Source organism: Rattus norvegicus, chromosome 11, assembly GCF_036323735.1.
Source record: "Rattus norvegicus strain BN/NHsdMcwi chromosome 11, GRCr8, whole genome shotgun sequence".
Lineage (NCBI taxonomy): Eukaryota > Metazoa > Chordata > Mammalia > Rodentia > Muridae > Rattus > Rattus norvegicus.
This window is the reverse complement of record NC_086029.1, coordinates 46,919,214-46,941,512: the sequence shown is the minus strand read 5'-3', so window position 1 is coordinate 46,941,512 and position 22,299 is coordinate 46,919,214. Positions and strand designations below refer to the sequence as shown.

Below are 22,299 nucleotides of genomic sequence, written 5' to 3'. Positions count from 1 at the left end.
GCTGGATCTCAGTTAAGCTCTTCCTCACTGTTTTAGCTGTATGGAGATAAGAAGTTTATCCTATTGGCCAGTCTGAGCAGGGCACCCCTGTGATGCCCTCTGTAATCAGAGCATTTGGTGCGGGGATTAGATCATCTTGATTGCAAAGCAATCCCTTACAGGGCTGCAGAAGTTTCAGGCTCAGCACGAACAGGGCTTTTTCTTCAGTGTCCCTTTGGTCCCAAGGGGAGCACACACACCCAAAACCTTTTATTATGTAGCTTTGGTGACCCCAAAATAAAATACAGAGGTTGATAGGTAAGGACTAGGCAATCCCCTCCTTGCCCCTCACTTTTCCTTCTTCAAGGTCAACAAGAAAGGATGGCATATGTCCATGGTTGCCTTTTCTCTACTTAAAGTGGCCTGCAGCAGCCTCCTTTTCAGGAATGCAGCATTGACAAAGTTCATAAATGCTTCTTTGTCGACTGAGCCGTGCGGCTCGGCCCCCAGAGTTATCTCAGATAGCACAAATAAATCTGGCGGCCTCCAGTTGTCTCAAACAGGCATTAGCTCCTTCCTCCTCTGTCTCTGCTGCAGAATTTCCTCTTGGCCTGAGCAGCACGGACTCACTCTGCTCATTAACATGGTCTGTTAAGTGCTGCCAAGCCTCTAGCAGTTCAGTGTGTCTGCCCCCTTCATCACTTTTCTTTGTTCTAAAAGGCTGTTTCTGAGCCACTCGTGTTCCCGCAGCCCTGCCTCCACCCCTTTCCATCACTGGGTGTATGTCCATATGTAGCGTTTGAGTGTCTACGGTCCACATGTTTAAAGAACATTCTAAACTACCCACCGTCCAGAGCGCTCCTGTAGTCTATTCACGGAATACTCAATCCCATCCTCCTCTTCGCCCCCCACCATTTACCCCAGGAGCCCAGACTCAGGAATGGTACCCTCTAGGAGGCAGAAATCCCGGAAAGACAATGTTAACTTTGCCATGAGACAAAGACTCCTTCTTAGGACTTTTCTCTTGTCCAGCACATGCAAAAGACATTTTGTTCTTGGTGCCCAGGGATGAGTAGGCATACTCCACCTCAAGGAGTGATTCATAGTGTCCAAGAGAAACACTGTGAGGATGTGTATCCTATGCATTGGCACAGGTCGGGTTTCTCCCAAGTGCCTTGTTCCCACAGCCATGAGGAAGACCCCACTGTTGCACCAGGCAGACCCTGCCCAACATAGTCTCATGTCCCCTTTGCAAGCAAGAAATCTTAGGCTTCCTCCCCTGTGCACGTACTGTACTGCTTGGGGATACAAGAGGCAGCGGGTGTTGTGGGGCTGCTTTTTAAGCAGTTTCCTTCTCTTAGGGGCTCCTTTAACCTGCAGGAGAGGGTGGAGAGCTACACAGGGCACAGGCTTGCTTTAAGGGGTTCTGAGTGCTAGAATATTGAGGAGCACTTCAGACTGACTTGTAATCCCTGGTTAATACATAATACCAGATTGTCCTCTGCCTTGCTCAACCCCTCCTCTCCCACAATGATGATAGATGATAGATAGATAGATAGATAGATAGATAGATAGATAATAGATGATAGATAGATGATAGATAATACATACATATATATACTATACATACACATATAGATATGCATACATACATACATTCATAGATAGCTACATAGATACATACATGCTATATAAGTACACACACATATGCATGGATGGATAGATAGATTCACGAAAAGAAAGATGCATACACATATATCTAAGTACACTCATACAGAGAGATAGATATATAGATAGGTGATAGATCAAATTATAGATAATAGATAGATAGACAGACAGACTGACTGACTTTAAAAAGACCGCCCCCATATCACTGATAGAGGAGAAAGCTTGGCTTTGATCATTAATACCTCCTATATCTGCTTGACACCAGATCAACAATTTCAGGAAGACAGAGGAGAAGTGTCTTAGCCCGGAGATAAAATACAGAGAACACCACTTGGAGGAGACACTCGGAGGGAAGGACTCTGGGGTGGGTGCACATTTCCCGTTCTATTTCATTTTGCCCATAATATCAGCCAATCAGGTAGAGAAGTAGGAAAGTAAGCTTTGCTACTTAATTCCCAAAGAGAAGTTTGTATTCTTGTCAGTGAAACTATTTTAAAAGCAGACCTGAAGCCCGGACAGAACCAGGGTTCTTGGGAATTCTCAAAAGGTGTTGATTTATTTACTGCAGTTAAAGCATAATTAGTTCTCAGGGGATGGGGTATCTCTTAAATGCTTTACTACCAGCATATTGGTTTTCCGAGTAATCAGAAACGTGTGCGGTTCAAACAGACGCACGGTAAGTAGAAACAAATGTCAGACACTGTTGTCACTTGGAGGTAGAGACAAGGTAAGGGAAAGAAACAACTTGATAAAATCGTCCAAAGAACTGTGTCCTGGCAGTCACACCAAGCACCAGCCAGGAGGGTTCCCACTCCCCTCTCCACCCCTGCCCCTCTCCACTCCCTGGCCCTTCACCAGTATTTGCTTCACCCCTGTGCTGGTTCCCACCGAAGGCTGTGAGGGAAGCAGCACCCCTCCTTCCTACAGCTCCGCAGATCATTGGCCCTTCCTGGCCACCGTGCACATGCACACGCTTGAGCCTGTTCTGTCCGAGTTGCTGGCCCTCCTCTACGCGTCCGTTCTAACTGACCAGTTTTTCCCACCATTTGCAGGTTGATGTTTGAGATGCCGCAGGAAATGGGCTTAATCGCCATTGCAGTTCGGCAGACCCAGGGCAAAGGTCAGTCACCTTTTGTTATCATTGCTGTTATTTTCCTTTCCGAAAATCCACAAGTCACCTGGTTGGGGAGCTTGGTATGTGCTGAACTCTGAGACCATTCGAGTTAGACTCTTTCCATTTTAACACCCGCTACCCCTGAAATGGGGCAGGGGAAAGGAGAAGGCCCACTGACTTCAGCAGAGCACGGGCAGTCGCCCAGTCCACAGTTCGTTAACTGTGCAGTGTTTGCGTTTGATGGCTGTCATGCCTGCTAACCTACGTTCCCCATACATCCCATGGGCTGTGATGGAAACAAAGTTCTAAGACATTTATTCTCCTGAAGTCCTTGGTGAGGGTCTTTGGAGTCTGTAATAAGCTTATATCACATCCAGAGGCCTCCCCGCCCACCAGCCCCCACTGGATCAGTGCCCACTCAAGAGTAAAGAGCCGGTCTGGGTTTCCACCACCTGCCCCCATTGCAGACTGACAGTCAGCCGGCACTGTCCCAGAGCCATGCTGGGACTAGCAAGGGCAGAGACCTCGCCAGCATCTGTAGGAGGCATGGATGAGGCTTTACAGGAACATGGGTCATGTTCCTGCCAGCACCAGACACCAGACACCAGACCATCCACATCCATTCCTTGCTGAGAGCAGAGAGATGGAAGATGGCCACTTCTTTGATTTGAGCATATGACAAAGAGGAAAAAATATTACATAAAAGCTATGGGATTTTATATACATATATGCACATACACACACACTATATGTGTGTATGTGTATACATGTATATATATGAGAGACTGACTGACCAGGTCTAGCTATGTATGTATGTACTTCAGCTCCCAGACTTCTTGCTGCAGCCTCCCACGTGCTGAAATTGCTGATAAACACCACCCGTGCCCACCTGGAGTTGCAGTGCACACCAGCCATTCCCACCAGAGATGGTAGAGTTCTTAAAAAGATACTCTGGTTCTTTTTTTTTTTTTTTCCGGAGCTGGGGACCGAACCCAGGGCCTTGTGCTTCCTAGGCAAGCGCTCTACCACTGAGCTAAATCCCCAACCCCTTAAAAAGATACTCTGGAAGAATTTTAATTAACCTATACTTCTCATTTGATTATTTTCTTTTCCTAACTTCAGTTTTAAAAAACAAGTAGCAGCATAGAGACTTGCTAACAGGGATCATGCGTGTGTGTTCATATATGCATGTACATATAGATATGTGTGTACATGATGGTGTGTGTATGTACGTGTATACATGTGCGTATGTGTGTACATATATGTGTGTGCATGTGAGTATGTGTGCATATGTATATGTGTGTATGGTGGTGTGTGCATGTGTATATGTACATTATGTGTAAACATGTATGTATGTATACATGTGAGTATGTGTGTGCATGGTGGTATGTGTATGCATTGCATATGTACATGTATTTGCGTGAGGATGTATGTGTGATACATGTGCATACATTTATGTGTATTGAACATGTGTGTGGGTATGTACACTTGTGTGTACATCAAGTGTCTTTCTGTCATTGAACCTGGATCTCACCTGTAGGCTAGACTAGCAGGCTCCCAAGCCCCTGAGAATCTATTTGCCTGCCTGTCTCTCTTCAGCACTTGGGTTACAGCAAGGGCATCACCACATCTGGCTGTACGTGTGTGCGTGCCCGTGTGCGTGCGTGCGTGTGTGTGTGTGTGTGTGTGTGTGTGTGTCTGTGTCTGTGTCTGTGTCTGTGTGCGCGCGTGCACCCGTGCGTGCACATGTGCGTGTATGGAGGAACCTTGGTTAATCTCCGGTTTATTTATTAAGGCAGAGTCTCTTCATGCCCCTGGAGTTTGACCATTTTAACTCATCTATCCAGCCAGCACCTGGTTTCCCCTTCCCCTGTATCCCAAGTACCTTCATGCTGGTGTGACAACCACTCTGTTGTCAAGCCATCTGCCCAGCTTCATGCCTGTCCTTTTACGTGGATGCTACTGATTAGAACTCAGGTCCTCAGGCTTGAGCTGTAAGTGCTTCACAGACTGACCATCTCTCCAGTCCCCAGGGATTGCTTGTTTAACACTCAGTCCAGAGCTCAGGCAGGACTTGCCTATCGTGTTTTCAATCCAGCACGAAAACAGTGTGAAGCCTTTCACACGGCTATCACTAAAGGCACGGCTCGGCTTTCCATGCTCCTGGGCCACACAGCCAGTACCCCTGGAAGCACTGCTTTGCAAAAGCAGCTTCCATGGGCCAGTAGCTAGTCCAGTCACACTGCTTTGCCGTTTTTTACCCACATGCCCGACTATGGTAGCACAGCGTTCAGACACTGAGAATTTCGGGGGCAGCAGTGGGGAGGAGGTGCCCGTGTGTGCGGGTGTTTGTACAGGTGTGGTATATGTATGTCCACATGGAATCCAGGACTCAGCCTTAGGACTGATCATTGGGAGCAGACCACCTTATTTATTTTTATTTATTTATTGAGGCAGTGTCTCTCTTTTGGGGACTTGGAGCTTGTAGATTCGGTTAGGCTGCTGCAGCCAGAGAACCCCAGGGACCTGCCTGTCTCCACCTCCACACACTGGGTTTTAGGTACACACCAGCACGCTCCTATACCCAGTACTGGAGACTGAGCTCAGCCCCTCACACTTGTGTGGCAAGCACTTTACTCACTAGGCTCTCTTCAGACTTTGAAGCATTTTCCTTTCGTTGAGTTCACCCCAGAACATCAAGGTGTGTTATAAAGCTGGAACAGACGCGTGGGTCGTTGTTGTCCAGGAGTGCCCACGTGGGACACAGTATTCTCTCAATGGGTCTGTCTTCCAGGAAGGGGCCCGAATGCCTGGCTGAGCCCCGTGGGATGTGCCCTTTCCACTCTGCTAGTCTCCATCCCCCTAAGGTCACAACTGGGACAAAGAATTCCATTTGTCCAGCATTTGATGTCACTGGCCGTGGTGGAGGCAGTGCGGTCTATCCCGGAGTATGAGGTATGTGTGGCGTCACCGTCCTGCCCCTTCCTGCGGAGCCTCCAGCTTGGCCTTTCTGTTTGCAGCATGCGTTTGTACAATCAGCAAAGCTGTCACCACAGTGCGCACGGCACCATTAGGAGTAGGTAGTCATGGCTGGGGCCGTAGCTCAGGGGTAGAGTTCTCACTTGGCATGCTCACCATTCACAGTGCCACTGTGGGTGTGGCTTCCACAGAGCATTTTCCAGAAGCCATTCCCAGGCTCTCTGCCCAGTTTCTGAGCATCCTAGTATGGACAAGCTTTTCTTTTTCTCGTAATGAACATATTATCTCAGGCTGTTGGGCTGGGTGGGAGTTCTCTGTGTCTTCAGTTTTAAAGGGGGCTGTTTTATGGACCTAGACAGCTTCTCCATCTCCCCCAACTCTCACGTCCACATGACAGAGCTGCTCTTTGTGGTCGATGGAGTTCATAGCCAGGTTTGTTTGACGCTGTCTCCCCCCCCCCCCCCACTGCAAGGACGGGTGTGCTGGCATCCTTATCCTCCTTATCCTTGCCCGAATGACCCCACTCCTGGTTACTTTTCTCTTAGTGTAATAGGGTACCATGACCACAGCAAACTTTTAGAAGAAAAGATTCATTCAGTTTCAGGGCTTACAGTTTCAGGGGGAGGAGAGTCCACCATGGCATGTCCTATATACGATGACTTCCATTTTGAGTGAAGTTATTTTTGTTTCTTTATACAATGTATTTCTTTGTTACCTTTATACAATGTATTTTGATCCTCTCACCTCCTACTTCATGTCCCCAACTCCTACCCCACTCCCACCCTTCCCTAACACACCCCACTCCCAACTTTGTTTTCTCTTAATGTTTTTTTTATAATCCACTGAATCTGATTAGCGTTCCATGTTTGTGCATGGGTGCAGGACCATCCAATGGAGGGCAAACAACCCACCAGTGGCCACACCCCTAAGGAAAAATGGTTCTCCCCCTCCAGCATTCATCCACCGTAATAGCTCCTTAGCTGTTGAAGGGGTCGTGTGATCCCTTTCCCCATCCATACCAAATTGTGGTTGGTTCAATCCGGTGCAGGTCTTTTTCAGGTAACCACAAATGGCCGTGTTTGACAGAAGCCCTCCCCATTCTCTGGATCTTAGGTTCTTTCTGCCCCACCTTACTTGATATTCCTTGAGCCTAGAGAAAGTAGGAGATTTCTCTTAGACATCCACTTAGGGCTAAGAACTTATAGTCAGTTATTCTTAATGTTTTGACCAGTTGTGAGTTCCTGCGTGAGCCACTGCCCTCTCCAGAAAGAAATGTCTCCAGCCAAGGTCACAGAGCAGGTGTAAACATATGTAAACACATATAAACATAACCAGTTCCATGACAGTCTGACAATGTGACCATTTAGGAAAACACCAATAATAGGTCTCATGCCAGGGCCTGAGACCTCCCCAAACATGGGTTTTGGCTCAGGTTTACAGTATCGGTCATGAATTCTCTTCTAAGAGAAAGACCTCCAGTGCAATCATAAAATGGGTGGCACGTCTTGTCTGGCAGGTATATAATAGGACATTCAGAGTCCAATTCTTGATAAGACCGCTGATGTCTTTTCTCTTGCATCAGCCTATGTAACACATCTGGCACTAAGAAATCTACCCAGCCAGGAGGACGTCCCCATCAGATCAAGACTGGTCCCTCACTGCCCTGCAACCAAAGTGTGTGATGTCTTCATGCAGGGTCTTCCTAGTTAGCGATGGTGGGCAGCCAAGAGCAAGTGACAATAGCCTGCTGTTTTGGGAGCCTTGGGAGCCTCCCTGACTTGTGACGCATAAGTGTCCCTGCGTCTGACACTGAGATCTTGGCGGGGGTGGAGGTATTAAATTATAGACTTCCACGTCTTTCTTATAACCTCGGTTTGGGTTAATTCTCCCCCCACCCATACATTTTACTCCCAAGTCCTCCCACCCTGTCACTCCTTAAGCTTCCCCCCTTGTATGGCTCTAGGCTTTTCTTTTACCCCCATCTGTTGTACCCCCACCGGTCATGCACCATGCCCCCACCCCCACCCCCACCCCCACCCTGTACCCACCCTATAGCCACATTATAACCTCCTGGCTTCTGTAGGTGTCAAGTTAAACATACAAAACTAAAGATCCCCAGCTAGAACCCACACACCAGAGACAACATACCGCGTGGGTTTTTGGGCCTGCGTGACCTCCACGAGGGGAGTTAGTTTTGACGGGCTGAGTTGACCTACACAGAAGAGCCACTGGATAGTGGAAATAACCTCTGCTCCTCCCTTTCTCTATGGCCTTCGCTGGGGTGCCTACTTATCTGTAGTTGGATGTCACTGGCAGTGCACAAACCAGGATCCATTTCCACATAGTAAATTACTGTCACTGTGACGTGGCCTCCTTTGTGATACCAGGCCATCTGCGTCTGCTTCCTGTGGCTTCTGTCCCTCCCCTGTGCTCCCTTGTCCTCCCCCATCCTCCCCTGTCCTTCCTGTCCCCCCCTGTGCTCCCCCGTCCTCCCCCATCCTCCCTGTCCTCCCCTGTGCTCCCCTGTCCTCCCCCATTCCCCCCTGTCCTCCCCGTCCTCCCCCATCCTCCCCTGTCCTCCCTGTCATCCCCCATCCTCCCCTGTCCTCCCTGTCCTCCCCCATCCTCCCCTGTCCTTCCTGTCCTCCCCTGTCCTCCACTGTCATCCCCCATCCTCCCCTGTCCTCCCCCATCCTCCCCTGTCCTCCCTGTCCTCCCCCATCCTCCCCTGTCCTCCCCTGTGCTCCCCCGTCCTCCCCCATCCTCCCCTGTCCTCCCCTGTCCTCCACTGTCATCCCCCGTCCTCCCCTGTCCTCCCTGTCCTCCCCCATCCTCCCCTATCCTCCCCTGTCCTCCCCTGTCCTCCCCCATCCTCCCTGTCCTCCCCTGTCCTCCCCCATTCCCCCCTGTCCTCCCCTGTCCTCCCCCATCCTCCCCTGTCCTCCCCCATCCTCCGCTGTCCTCCCCTGTCCTCCCCTGTGCTCCCCCGTCCTCCCCCATTCCCCCCTGTCCTCCCCCGTCCTCCCCTGTCCTCCCCCATCCTCCCCTGTCCTCCCCTGTGCTCCCCTGTGCTCCCCTGTCCTCCCCCATCCTCCCCTGTCCCCCCTGTCCTCCCCTGTGCTCCCCTGTCCTCCCCCATTCCCCCTGTCCTCCCCCGTCCTCCCCTGTCCTCCCCATCCTCCCCTGTCCTCCCCTGTGCTCCCCCGTCCTCCCCCATCCTCCCCTGTCCTCCCCTCTCTTCCCTGGGACCCCTATAGCCCTTTTTCACCCCAGCCCTCACTTCTCTCAGTGTCTTAAAGCTCTGTCCGCCTCCCCTCTGAACTAAAGCCCCTTTCCCAGCATTCCTTCCTCTAGGCACAGACTTTGTCGCGCACACCCTGATCCCTTATTGTGAGTTCCCAGCAGTTTGATGGCGGGGTTGGTTGTGCTTGGGTCAGTGTGGGCCACAGCACTTTACATATAGGAAAGGGGTTGTTCTGAGCGTGAGGAGATGGGGAGCAGCAACCCAGCCTCTCCCACCGAGGGCCAGCAGCACTCAGCCAGCCTGTCCCTTGTGTCCCCTGTGGTTGCCAGATGCTCAACACCAAGTATCCCAGTTCTAGTCAGAAATGGGCAAGGAGCACATGTGAGTGCTGCTTCTTGCTCCCAACCCGATGGCTGTGTTGGGGCTTCTAGGCCAGCTAGGATCTGGCAGGAGGAGAGGAGAGGACAGCTTTCACGGCAATAGTAGTCCACCAGCATAGCATTATGGGTGCCCAGAGGTGCCGCTCAGGAGCCCTGCAAATCTAAGCAGGAAAGAGGGGCAGCCAACACAGGGATAGGCCAGTGCCAAGATGAGCTCAGCCAGTGGGGAAGGTGGTTCGCAGACTTGGAGGCCAACAGCCACAGCTCTCAGCCTCATGTTCTCAAACCTTGGCCCTCCTCCTACCTGGTTTGTGCCTTACTGAGAGGGTGACGGGAAGGGAGTGTGCAGAGTCAATGCTGAGTGGGCCCTGTCAGTTTTACCTTCCAGCTCCAGCAGGTACTTTAATACTGTGTTACTCGAGGCCAGACAGACAGCTCAGTAGTTGGCTGCTCTTCCAAGGGACTTGGGCCTGATTCCCAGCACCCCCATGGCAGTTCACAACTGTCTGTAAGCCCAGTCCCAGGGGGATCGAACACCCTCTTCTGGCCTTTATGGTTCCAGGCCTGCACAAGGCACATAGACACATGCAGGTAAAACATCTATATGCATAAAGAAAGTTTAAAAAATACTGTATGGTGCCCCACAACTGTCTAAAGCTGGAGAGGGCTAATTCCCTGTCCTGTTAGTTTCAAGAATATTCTGTTCGCCTTCCGTCTCGCTGCGGGCTGCCCCGTGGTCGACTGCTTAGTTAGCCTGCAGATTCTCTTTAGGATATCACTGCGGGCTGCCCCGTGGTCGACTGCTTAGTTAGCCTGCAGATTCTCTTTAGGATATCACTGCGGGCTGCCCCGTGGTCGACTGCTTAGTTAACCTGCAGATTCTCTTTAGGATATCACTGCGGGCTGCCCCGTGGTCGACTGCTTAGTTAACCTGCAGATTCTCTTTAGGATATCAACTTACGAGTGAAGTGGCCCAACGATATTTATTACAGCGATCTCATGAAGATCGGCGGGGTTCTGGTTAATTCAACACTTGTGGGAGAAACATTTTATATCCTCATTGGTAAGTTTTTAACACTTTTCCTCCAGCATTTCTTAATACTAGCAAAGCCAGCAAAAATTGAAATGTCTTACGCACGCCTATATCTGAAAGAGCAAGTGGCGATATGAGATGATGTTTCTAGCCTTGTAGTTATAGAATGTGAGGAATACAGAGAGGATCAGATGAGTGAAGGCTTAACAGGCCTTGTCTGGGCTGTGGAAACTGCCAGATTGTCACACCCAACAGATGTCTCTCCGTGGGTTTGCTGCCCACGGGGCTTGAAATGGCCTAAACAAATGCTTTGCCATTTTATAATAAGCAATAGGGTGCTGTCTGGGGTGCTTAGCCTGACTGTGCACTGGACCCATGTAGAATCACCTGGAAAGAGAGTCTGGGTGAGGGACCGTCCAGATCAGGTTGGTGAGCGTCTTTATGGGGAATTGTTAACTGAGGTAGGAAAACCCAGCCTGTGGCAGCGCTATCTCCTACTTTTTTGCTGGGGTACGGTAACAGGCTATGGCAGTATCTAAGACAGGTCTGCCGCCAGGCTTGTGTTCTTAGCCATGAAACATTGCCTTTCTAGCCTTAAACAAACAAAAAACCCCCAGCCAGTCAAACTAAGATAGTGTCCCTGCCCGCTTCACCCTGGCGCATCCATGGAGGAGGAGGCTCCAGGAGATTTCAGAGGTTTTTAGGATCCTGACATCCAACCACCAACGTCCCCTGATTCCCAGTAGAGCTCACTTGTCACTCCGAGATCAGCAACAGACACAGCCGTGTGCTCGTGTTTCCAGTGCCGGCTGAAGAACACAGGCTGTATGTTTCCAATCCTGTTGCCACTGGCAGTGTTTTCTAGGCCAGCTACCCCGTGCCTCTAAAGCTCCACAGCCCACATTGAAACGAGCCATTGTACGAGATGCAGATTCTGACCAGCATCCAGGGTACTGAGTCCAGCGGACTGCTTCAGAGAGCTAAAGGACAGGGCCCCTCTGGTATGGGCAGAGTGTGTGGCTTATGCTGTATTCTTAAAGCTTTGGGAGGCCGGGAAGTCCAGAAGGCAGGTTTCAGGGTTAGCAGCAGAACGTTCTGGCTTCTAGAAAGATGTAGCCCAAGTTGACAGTAATTGATAGCGTTATCTTCCCTCAGACTTTTAGTTTTGAATGTTAGGAGAATTTGTACCATTACCTAGAACAGCAGCTCTCAGCCTTGTTAGTCAAGATCCCTTTGGGGGGGTCACATACCAGACACCGTGCATATCAGATATTTGCATTATGATTCGTAGCAGTAGCAGAATCACAGTTATGAAGGAGCAATGAGATAACCTTATGGCTGGGGGTCACCACAACACGCGGAACTGTATTAAAGGCTCACAGCATCAGGAAGGCTGAGAACCATTGATGAGGTCAAGCTGCTTTTTGAGAACTGTTTGTTTCTCTCCAGGCTGTGGATTCAATGTGACTAACAGCAATCCTACCATATGTATCAATGACCTCATCGAAGAACACAATAAGCAGAACAAGGCAGGCCTGAAGCCCTTACAAGCCGACTGTCTCATAGCCAGGGCTGTGACCGTGCTGGAGAAACTGATTGACAGGTTTCAGGACCAAGGGCCCGACGGCGTTCTCCCCCTGTATTATAAATACTGGGCGCACAGGTCAGCCCCCACTCGCTTCTTTCTTTTAAAATTCCTTGAAGTCAGCACTCGAGTTTAACAGGCAGGGCTGAGCACAGGTCTAGATAGTTACTTCTTAACCCTGATGGGAAAGCCCAGTGAGTACACCTGAACAAGCCGGCCTAGCAGGAAGAGGGGCCAGCGTCCTGGGAGGATGAGTTGGGAGGACCATGCCACTGAGAAGAGCTGAAGTCACTTTAGTGTGGACCGTCTGAGCGGTAGATCCTTCTAGATCTCAAGGTGGGATCCCCATGGCACAATAGAGCCACACGTGCACCCAGCGTCTACCAGGTCTGTACTCTGTACCGAGGCCAGCCCCACATGCTAACACTTGTTCCCAGCCCCCTCCTGCAGCTGAGGTGTGAGAGCCGCAAGTGTGTGAGACAAGCCTCTACCCTTCCAGACATCCTGTCTTCGAGCTTAAGAGAAGGTGGGGCAGCATCATAGAGTCAGTTCTCTTCTGTTTTCACGTGGGTTCCAAGGAGTGAACCGGGGTCACCCGGCTTGCAGGGCAGGAGCCTCACCGACTGAGCCAGCTTTCTCCTCCCTGCGTAGTGAAGTCCTTTCCTTTCTGAGTAGCTTATGTTCATTTTGATGAGCAGTCGATTTGGGTTATGACATCTCACACGTTTACAACGTAAATCTGACCCATGTTCACCTGCCCCCAGTACTCCTTCTTGTCTCCCCTGCCTCCTTGGCTTCCCTGTCCACTTTCCTGTCTCTCTGCACATGGAGTTAAGAGTGCTCAGGGTGAGGAGAGGCACAGATCACCAGCATTGTGATCCGGTACTCAGAAGCCCCAGCCCAGCCCTGTGGCTGCCCGAGTAGGTATTGAGGTATTTTACAGGAACAGATAAGGTTAGAGGTCATTACAGTAAGCCCTAGCCTGTCCCCAGAACCTATTCCCCTGTAATGGGGACTCACTGAGCAAGATGTTCCAGCCTTCCGTCGCCTCCTGTGACCCTGGTATTGGTGTGCTTCCTTTTCAGTGGTCAGCAAGTCCGCCTGGGCAGCAGCGAGGGGCCAGCGGTGTCTATCGTGGGTCTTGATGATTCCGGGTTCCTGCAGGTCCACCAAGAGGGTGGTGGGGTTGTGAGCGTGCATCCAGATGGCAACTCCTTTGACATGCTGAGGAACCTCATTGTCCCCAAGCGACCGTAAATGCCGCCTCCACATCCCCAGACAGCTGGGGGTTGCTGCTGTGCAGCAGTGGTGGCGGCAGCATCAGGGAAACTGCTCCCAGGATGTCCTGGGAGGTCAGAGCAGGCTCTGCTTGCTCTGCTGTCTCTGCCTGCCTAGGGCCTGGGAAACTCATGCAGTCAGACCAGCGCTGTTGTTAACTCTTTAGGTTGCGGGTTCTCCGCCCCCACCCCCGTCCCACCCCTGGGATTGGGTTTTTGTTTTTTATCTCTGTGGTTTTATTGGGTGTATGAAGGGGCATCTGGTGAGGACTGATGGATAGGTGAAGAAGAATCAGTTTAGCTTAGGAGTTTAGTTTGCCTTGCGTGTGTAGAAGAGCTCTTCCCCACATGGCCTGGATCTGTGTGTACTGGGGGAGAATGGGGAGCAAGGGGGTGGGAATAGCGATGAGATTATACAAATACCCCAAGGAGTGAAGGCCGTTAGCCGTCTGCTGTTAAAACGAGGGACCCCACAGCTCAGGTGAGTGCTGAGTGCTGTCCCAGAATGCACAGGCATTAACTTACACCTTGGGTTGTTGCTGGTTTTCTTAGTCAGGTTGGGCTTCTTGTAGTAGCCTGGAACACAGGACTGAAGGATGGCCGCAGAGACGCTGCTAGCCAGTGTGGTCCCCTTTCCAGGGTCAGATGTGTCACGTATAGATGTTTAAACCATGATGGTAGCTTCCTTGGAGGCAGAGGCTTGCCCAGGCTGATGGAGATATGGGCTCACTGTCTGGCCCACACAAGGGAGGGTTCTTGGAACTTTTAAACCCATTAGTGACAGGCTCTGTTTGTTAGAAGTGGCTCTGCACCCCATCAGCCTGTGTCCTCAAGCAGGAGACTGCAGCACTGTACTGTAAAGTCATGATTCTCTGCCCCCGATTTCCTAACGTCAGGAAAGAGACAGAGATTGACACAAACTGCCATCAGTTTGGAGAGATATATGTGCATGCAGTGTGTGTGTGTGTGTGTGTGTGTGTGTATGTGTGTGTGTGTGTGTGTGTGTGTGTGTGTGTGTGTGTTTAAAAGGAGATGTTCAAAATTTGATGTGCTAAAAGTCTCCGTGGAAGAACAAAGGAGAGGAAGCCTTTCTAGGTTTGTGCTTCCAGATGTGCTCCATGCTTTTCCATGTACCTCCGGTCTCTGTGGAGCTTGTGAATCATACCATCGCTGCCCAGCCTAAAAGAACCAGTTCCTGCTGCACTCCTGCTTCCTGCCACTTCCACTGAAGTGGGTGGAAAGGAAACGATGGAACAGAACACTTAGCTTTGAACAGGATCCTCGTCACAAACGAGTCCCATCTTTACCCAGCTTCTACAGTCAGGCCCACCCCAGAAAGCAGAGTTTTCAGTACGGAAACCCAGCCACCTTCAGCCTAGCACAGACAGCCCCATTTGAACCAAAAATAGCAGGGTGAACTACGTTGAGGGAATGCAACATTAAAAGAACTTGAAAGTAACTTCTCTGGCAAATAAGACTTTGATTAAATCTTTTCTCAAAAGAAAAAGATAAATGTATAAATTTTAGTTCCGGTATTTTTTTTATTCATGCGAGTTTAAATAACACTGTTCACCACCCAAAATTACAAAAATGACGGGCCCTCGAGGGAGCATCTGTAAAATATCATCAAGAACGAAGATCTCCAGGCTTGATGTTGCAAAGCTTCGTCCCTCAGACCTTGTAATATAAGGCCGTTCCTCTCCCAGGGCCACCATCACTACATTTACATTTCTATGGGGGATTATTTAATGAAAAACATGTTACGGTTTAGGCTGAAGGCCTATTCTGGATAGTTCTGCTTTGGGGAAAAATGTTATCATTTAATTTCCTTTCTGTAAGTTAAAACTAATGAAGTGTGGTCCTGTCAGAGCAGACAGAGATGCTCCGGGCATGCCGATTGGGTGTTCTTGCTTATGCAGACCTGGCACTCCTGGTCTTGAGAGACAAAACGGCCTGAAGCCGATGCTGTATCTCCCATTAGCCTGACTTTGCCTCACATGAACCAAAGACTTCAAACTCCATATCGTAGAGAGCATTCTGCTGTCGAAGGTGTGAAGGCTGCCACTGTACCTGCTGTGTGCGTGTGTGTGTCCGTGCCTGCCTGCGTGCGTGCGTGCATGCGTGCGAGTGAGGTGTTTACAGACTCAGCATCCCGAGATTTCCGGGAGCTTCACAAGTCTCCTAACTTTACTGCCTCGTAGTCTTGAGGTGCAGCCACCTAATCCCGAATCCGCCTTTGCTGCAGAGCAGGTTACACAGTATAAACCTGCTTACCCCAGTATAAACCTGTTCACAAATCTACCCCTGGGTGCTGGAAGGCGCACAGAGCAAAAGCTGGGTTTCACATGGCTCAGCTAAAGCCATGAGGGAGTCCGTACAGGGAGAACTGTGTCCTGTGGATCTCACCGCGGAATGATGGGACCCAGCGTGGAAGCAGTGTCAAGTCGGAGGCTTGGACAAATACACACCCGGTGAGGGATGACAGACTCTGGGGCTCCCCTATACCTAGCACTCAGTGTGGTAGTCCCCTGTTCTCTCTCGCCTGACACTTCCGGAATGCAAGAGCAGAATCTTGGGGGCTTTGCTATCCTGACGTGCCAGAAATGGGACATTCTCATTCCTGGTTCATCTCTATGCATCTTTGAAATAAACCAAAATGTAAACCTTGCTACTTTTTTTTTTTCAAAGAATCATCTCTGAAAAGAATTACTGTAAACCAATGCCTATAGTCATTCTACCAAAATAAACAGGATTTTCACTGTGGCTCAGACTCACTCTTGCTTTACCTCAGCTTCATTAGGAACTGTCGGTAGCTTTTGATTACACTGTTAAACATGCTTTTATAACAGATCGCATGTAAGAATTCAGGGACCTGGTACTTTGTGAGCTTTTATGTATTTTCGGCAGAAAGGAAATCTTACTAGTGGGTGAAAAAAAAGGCTCACAAAGGCTCAAAGCACAAACAAATCTTTTTACCGAAATGAGCGCCTGCCGACTCTGTTCTTTCAGGGTGTTTCCTTTGTGAGAACTGATCAACTTTCATTGAAGATGCTTCTGTCCCGAGATTTTTAATGTTACATGTCTCACCTGTGTCTGGGATCAGCTTGCATCATGTGCTGTAGATAACCCAGAGGCTGCCAGACCACCTTACAGTTCTAATGGACTGGAACATGGGTAGATGTTTTATATGTGTAGCCTGTCTCACACACATGTGTGTGTGTGTGTGTGTGTGTGTGTGTGTGTGTGTGTGTGTGTGTACCCACCACACACTGGTGACACACACCACACCCCACTATGGTTTAAGGGAGGAAGCCCTGGACTTCTGAAGGGTGAAGGGAGCGGGGGTGGGGTGGGGACCCTGGCCCTTCCACCCCTTCCTGTCTCTGCAGAGGTATGAGTGGAATGGCTTTTCTAGAAAGGGGCTTCCAAGAACATAAAGAAATTCCTTTCCCAGGGAGGCCCTGCCCTGTGCAGGGCCAAAGGCTTGAACTGGCTTAGGCTTCAAGTCCATTTATCTGGCATTTGTGTCAGCATGGTTCATCTTAGGTAGGGCCCACAGGCCCACAGTGATATTTTCGTCGTCGTCGCTGTTTTGTGAAAGAGGGCACGTCATTATTGAAGTGCTTCCTCCTCCCTCAGATCAGAGCCTCACAGGGTTGAGAAAGGATACCAGGACAAAATCTTGAGGATGAGGGTAACAGTGTTAGGTTGCCGTGGTAACTGCTTGGCAACTTTCTGTGAGTCCGGGTAACCTCTGGAAGCCAGTTTAGCTCTCCGAGGAATCTTCCTTACTATTGTAGGCTATGAAAACTGCTGATGTTTGTCCAAATAAGGAAATGTTTACTAATGCACATTTTAATGTCTAGGAACACACAGACACCCTTATGTTCGTTTATGTTATCATTTATAAATCTACAGAGGGTCATCACTTCTGCCCGCCCCCGCACACACACACACTAATAACCTTTCCTATTAACCTCCTTTATGGTCCATGTCTAGTGGATACAGGTTGACACAAAAGCAGTTAAGTGGAACTTTATTGAAAAATGTTGGTGCTAATGCTCACAGATCTTCCAAGAACTGTGGATTAATCGTGAGACTCATGAGCATAAAAGCTTGGCTTGTTGTGTGCAGATACTGAGAGCATCTAGTGTTGGGAGCAGGTGAGGGCTGTGAGTAGCTATCCTGTGGCCCAGCGCCTTCCACATATACTCCTGGTCCTGACCTTATGGATGCTGTAGGGGATAAGGAGGGTCCTCACTAAGTGACACAGAAGGTGGGCCAACACAAAAGTTCACATTTTGGAAGTTCTTCAAGCCACTGATTCTAGACAGATTAGTTGTGGAAACATGAAGAAACATGAAGTTTGTCTTCATGTTGTGTTTTAATGCAGAGCCTTTCTGTACAGGTGGGAAGAGCTTCCTGAAGTAAAGGGTTTTGTTTTGTTTTTTTTTTTCTTTTGTTTCTGTTTTCGTTTTGCTTTCTTTCTTTCTTTCTTTCTTTCTTTCTTTCTTTCTTTCTTTCTTTCTTTCTTTCTTTCTTTTTCTTCAATACAGGCTTTCTCTGTGCAGCCCTGGCTGTCCTGGAACTCACAGAGATCCTCCTGCCTCTGCCCCTCCCCCAAGTGCTGGGATTAAAAGTATACTCCACCACTGTAAACTACACCCATGTAAACCACACTTTTTAAAGGGGTAAATGGATGAGATCTTTCCTGTGTAGAGAAATCGAAAGGTCGCAGTCAAACTGGGTATTTATTGCTCAAGGCAGATGTCCCGGTCAGAGCCATGAGAAAAAGTTTCAATAGTGATTTTCTCTTTTTCTTTATATATTTGGGTTCAAACCGGCATCCCCTGCCTGCCAGGCAAGCACTGGGCCACTGAGTCACACCCCCGGCCCTAAATAGTGACCCTCAAAAAGAAAATGCACACACCTGTAAATAAACCGTAAATGTGAAAGAAAAGTAATGGAGTTTATTTTTAAACACTGCTGGTAAGTTTATAAAAAGAGTCTCCATTCACCTGTTACACACATGTTCGTATGAAGCTCTTGCTGTGTAGAAAACGCTTAAATGTATACACCTCTTTCCTTACATCCCTTAAGCCTGTTTTTCTTCCACAAGGTGCGGTCTGCTCCGGTTTCCGTATTGCACATGCAATTTAACTAGCTTTAGTAGTTCCTACTTGCAAGCAAATACAAGCGTAGGACACGAGCAGGTCTGTGTGGGCTGGAAGGATGTGGCCAGGGAATTACACTTGACAGAGCCATTCTCTAACATGCCTGGCTATATATGTATATATATATATATATATATATCCTTTTTGCATTTAATGCCTACTTCATATTTTGAAGGTGCAACATGTGGGTGTCAACCAGTTCCTAAGGGCTCAGTTACGAGCGAGCTTGTTAATGTGCTTCTGAAGCACACCCATGTCCACTCACACAATAGTCTTGCACATTCGCCTCCTCAGCCTCGGCTTGTTGGCTTTTGTATTTTTAGAAGGATTGGATTTTAAAATGAGATGCATGAGTTCAAAGACAGCAGAAACTGTTGTCTGCTCGTGGGACTTACAAGGATAACATTTTGCGTTTACAAGTGTCCAGAAGGACTCCGAAGGGACTTTCCACCCTGTCTCAACCTGGGAACAGAGGACCACTGGGGGTGGGGGACGGGGTTGGAGCTTAAAGTGGCATCCGTCTGCCAAGCTGCATGCATTGTCTTGAATCCCCATTATTGGACCTCGGCTTGATTGGCTTCATGGTGAGGAAACCAAGAACTCTGGAAATAGCAGTTTGAGGTCACAGGTTGACATCCGGATGCTCAGCCCCATAAAAACTGGCCCTTGGTGACAAGGATGGGCGTCAGTCCCTTCTCCCCGTCCTCCTCCAACTGAGTACCAACCCTCTACACCGGCATCTACGGTAAAAATCTAAAAGACGGCTGCGGAGTTCTATTAAAATAGTTGTCTCTGTATAAATTAATTTATATCGTGCATATACAGTTCGCCCCTCCATCTGCTGGACCTTGGGGGTGAAAAAGGAACCAGAGAAGGCCTGGTCTATGGCTTCTCCCTTGTGGGCCGCCCTGCGGGACCGGCCCTGGCGGGTCACCTGCCGTTGGTGATGATGACCGAGGCGCCCAGGTAGTGTGGCCGGGGCGCGCCGGGTGCAGAGGCTGCGACCGGGCCCGGGTGTCGGGGCCGCAGCGAGCCGGCCGCCTCCGGAGCTCCGGGCGCAGCGCTCCCCAGCGGCCCGCGGCGCGCCAGCACGCGGTGGTAGTTGAGCAGCACGAAGGGCAGCTGCGCCGGCGCCTGTGGCTCGGGGGCCGGCGGCGCGCAGCACTCGGGGGTCGCTCGGGCCAGCGCCAGTCGGGCTGTGTCCCGGGACGCCTGGCGAGCTGCCTTGGCGGAGCCCAGCGTCGGCTCCTCGCGGTAGTGGCCGCAGCTCGGGAAGCTTGAGGGTGCGGGGTCCTCGCCGAACCTGCGCGCGGTGGCGGCGGGCGCTGCGGGGGACAAGCAGCAAGTGAGAGGATTGCACTGGGGAGGAAGCCACACACTCAGGAACACGCCCATCCTCTGCTCTGCACTGAGCCCCACGCACCCTCAGCCCTGCCCATCCACAGGCGCCCGTGGCCTTGCACAGAGACGCACGCGCCCTCAGTCGTTCACAGAGAGCCACACGGTCCTCCTAGTTCCTGCACCGAGCCACACGTGCAGAGCCACGTGGTCCTTCTCTACCACGTACAAAGTCACAGGATCCTCCATCATACCCAGTTACACCCGCCCTCCATGGCACACAGAGCTAGTTACTTAGTCCTCCTACATCCGTGCCACCCCTTGTGTATTCCAGGCCAGCGCAGTGCAATCATGAGACATTGTTGGAAACTTGCTGGGAGCTTTAGAGGAACAGGTGGGATTCATTCTGAGTAATACGCTTAATGCAAGAGATACAAATACTCCAGTGTGTCATCAATGTTAAAAGATGCTTTAAAGCCACAGGGAGCTAGTGGACAGCGGTGGAATAGAAGCCAAGCAGACTCTTCCTCATAGCACGGAGTCTACCCATTCTACTAATCCCTCAATACGGTGGGGGGTGACAACCGCTCTGTGCTGTTTAGTAGGTTTGTAATTCAAAGTATTAACCATGCCCATTCAAGGAACTCCGACCTTTCCCATGAGGCCATTGTTTTCTTTAATACAAAAAGACTAGTAAGTTAGTCACAAATTGCCTCAAATTAGCACCTTTAGTCCTTTTCCATGCCCCTTCTAATCAAATGTGACAGTCAGGCGGCTGGCCACCAACCATTTTTGCTTTAAAATAGTAACAAAAGTCGGATTGCATGTGTTATATCATTGGCCAGTCCTCAGATACAAAGAAATATGTCTGGCTTCCATCGATGTCTGCAAGGTCCTTCCCCTTTTCTTCCCTTGACTGAGAAGGACCCTTGCACTGATGAGTGTTGGGGACCAACCATCCCGAGGGTAGAATGATGGCTGCTGGGACAGGCTGGAGCCAAGGCAGGGTGGGCCCCAGTGGCTGGTTGGTCTCTTCTAAATTGTCTGCTTTTGAAAACAATGTTCTCCTTTTATGTCCACGAAGGCCTGATTTCTCCCATAATTGTCTCTCTGCTCAGATCTGGCCACAAAATGTAGACTGATTACAATATGGAGTCACATCCTCAGAGTTTGCACAGAAAGCAAAGCCAGAAAGGCAGAGTGTGAGAAGAGGAGAGAGGGAAAGAGATCTGATTGTGTTACGTGAGTATGTGGGGGGCCCACATTTCAGGGAGCTACTTAGTAAATGCTAATGATACTGTTTCCCCAGGCATAACATTCAAGGGTGACATACTCCCACATTAGCAGTTCCTGCAGAACTAGCTGGCACCTAGAGTGTGCTAAGTAGGTGCCCTACATAAGCTATGGTCCCATTTCACAGAGAGAAAGGCAGAAGCTTGAAGAGCCTGTGTTAATTGTCTATGCTCATGGCGTCTGTCCTCAAGGCCAGACATTTCTACATTAGTTTCCTGTAGTTTGAAAACTGGTCTAGGAAGAGAACTAAAGTCTGTTGTCCACTCTGAGGTACGGCGAAAAGGCACCTCAAGGACGCAGCTGGAATGTGGTCAAACATGGGAGCTGGTTTGGAAAATCACTTTCGCCTCCCTGCAGGGTCACGAATGTAGCCAGAACTTATATGGGGACTGGGCACTCAGCTCCCCTCTGCTGTTTATACCATCTCTTGTTCTATGTAACTTGTTCTCCCATGTAACTCACTCCCATGAAGCCGTGATTGGCAGGCAATAGGAAGCCTGGTAATCCCTACTTAGAAGCAGAAAAGGCCCGTTTGCCCAAAGTATGAGGATTCTTTTTCCATCTACCACCCACCGCTACTGAGGCTGAACCCCTGCCCTTCCCCTTGTGCAAATGGGACCCACCTTCATAGTTTGGCACAAGTCCATGCCGGGCAGCATTCACAGGAGACTCAGAAAGGTTTTTAGCTGGTGAAGGGCTGCTGGGCATGAGGGAGTTGGCATAATGCCACTGGCACTCGCTGCTGGCTGGCAGTGTGCTCAGGAAAAAGCGTGCCACCTCACACGGGGATCCTTGGGGCTGCCCGAACTTGGCGGGCAGTCCTGGCTTCTTGCTGCTGAAGACATGAGAGTCCAGGGGGAAGTGTCCGTAACGGTAGGAGAAGGGGAGGCTGTAGGGCGGCCCATATAAAAGGTCGCTGGCTTCTGAATGGAGCTGCTGTTCCGGGGGAGCCACAGCACTTGTGGGGGGACTCGTTCTCCAGTTTCCCGCCTGGCTGCACTCCAGTTTGTCCATTTGGAACGAGCTGTATTGCTGCAGGGCACGGAAGACAGATGAGAGGCCAAGGGTAAGCTACCTTCTAGTTGCACAAGACTGGAGCTTAGGGGGCCCAGCCCTATGCTGGGGCTGGCCTGACCCTAGTGGTACTGCGAGGTCCCTGAGTGGAAAGATTTTATTCTCCAAGATGACCACATACCAGATGGTTGTAGACACTTGCCTCCCCCATCCCCCAGAGC

At 50.0% G+C, this 22,299-nt stretch overlaps 2 protein-coding genes across 15 annotated transcripts in view; one reads left to right on the top strand and one right to left on the bottom strand.

Annotated features, from left to right (window-relative positions):
* The window catches only part of Hlcs (holocarboxylase synthetase), a 197,621-nt gene extending 181,599 nt beyond the window's left edge, over positions 1 to 16,022 (top strand). For 12 of the 13 annotated variants that reach the window (XM_063270415.1, XM_063270414.1, XM_063270413.1 and 9 more), the window contains 5 exons: positions 2,700 to 2,767; positions 5,556 to 5,716; positions 10,313 to 10,427; positions 11,847 to 12,060; positions 13,068 to 16,022. In XM_063270415.1, coding sequence (XP_063126485.1) covers positions 2,700 to 2,767; positions 5,556 to 5,716; positions 10,313 to 10,427; positions 11,847 to 12,060; positions 13,068 to 13,239 — 730 coding nt within the window. In that variant the 3' untranslated portion in view covers positions 13,240 to 16,022. Of the gene's footprint in view, positions 1 to 2,699; positions 2,768 to 5,555; positions 5,717 to 10,312; positions 10,428 to 11,846; positions 12,061 to 13,067 lie in introns of those variants that run through there. The other variant, XR_010055942.1, reaches the window with a different exon arrangement.
* A 2,185-nt stretch (positions 16,023 to 18,207) lies between these two features.
* Positions 18,208 to 22,299, bottom strand: part of Sim2 (SIM bHLH transcription factor 2) — a 39,447-nt gene continuing 35,355 nt past the window's right edge. For both annotated transcript variants that reach the window (NM_001107108.3, XM_063270582.1), the window contains 2 exons: positions 21,688 to 22,096; positions 18,208 to 19,758 (listed from right to left, as the gene is read on the bottom strand). In NM_001107108.3, the coding sequence (NP_001100578.1) occupies positions 19,364 to 19,758; positions 21,688 to 22,096 (804 nt within the window). In that variant the 3' untranslated portion in view covers positions 18,208 to 19,363. The remainder of the gene's footprint in view (positions 19,759 to 21,687; positions 22,097 to 22,299) is intronic.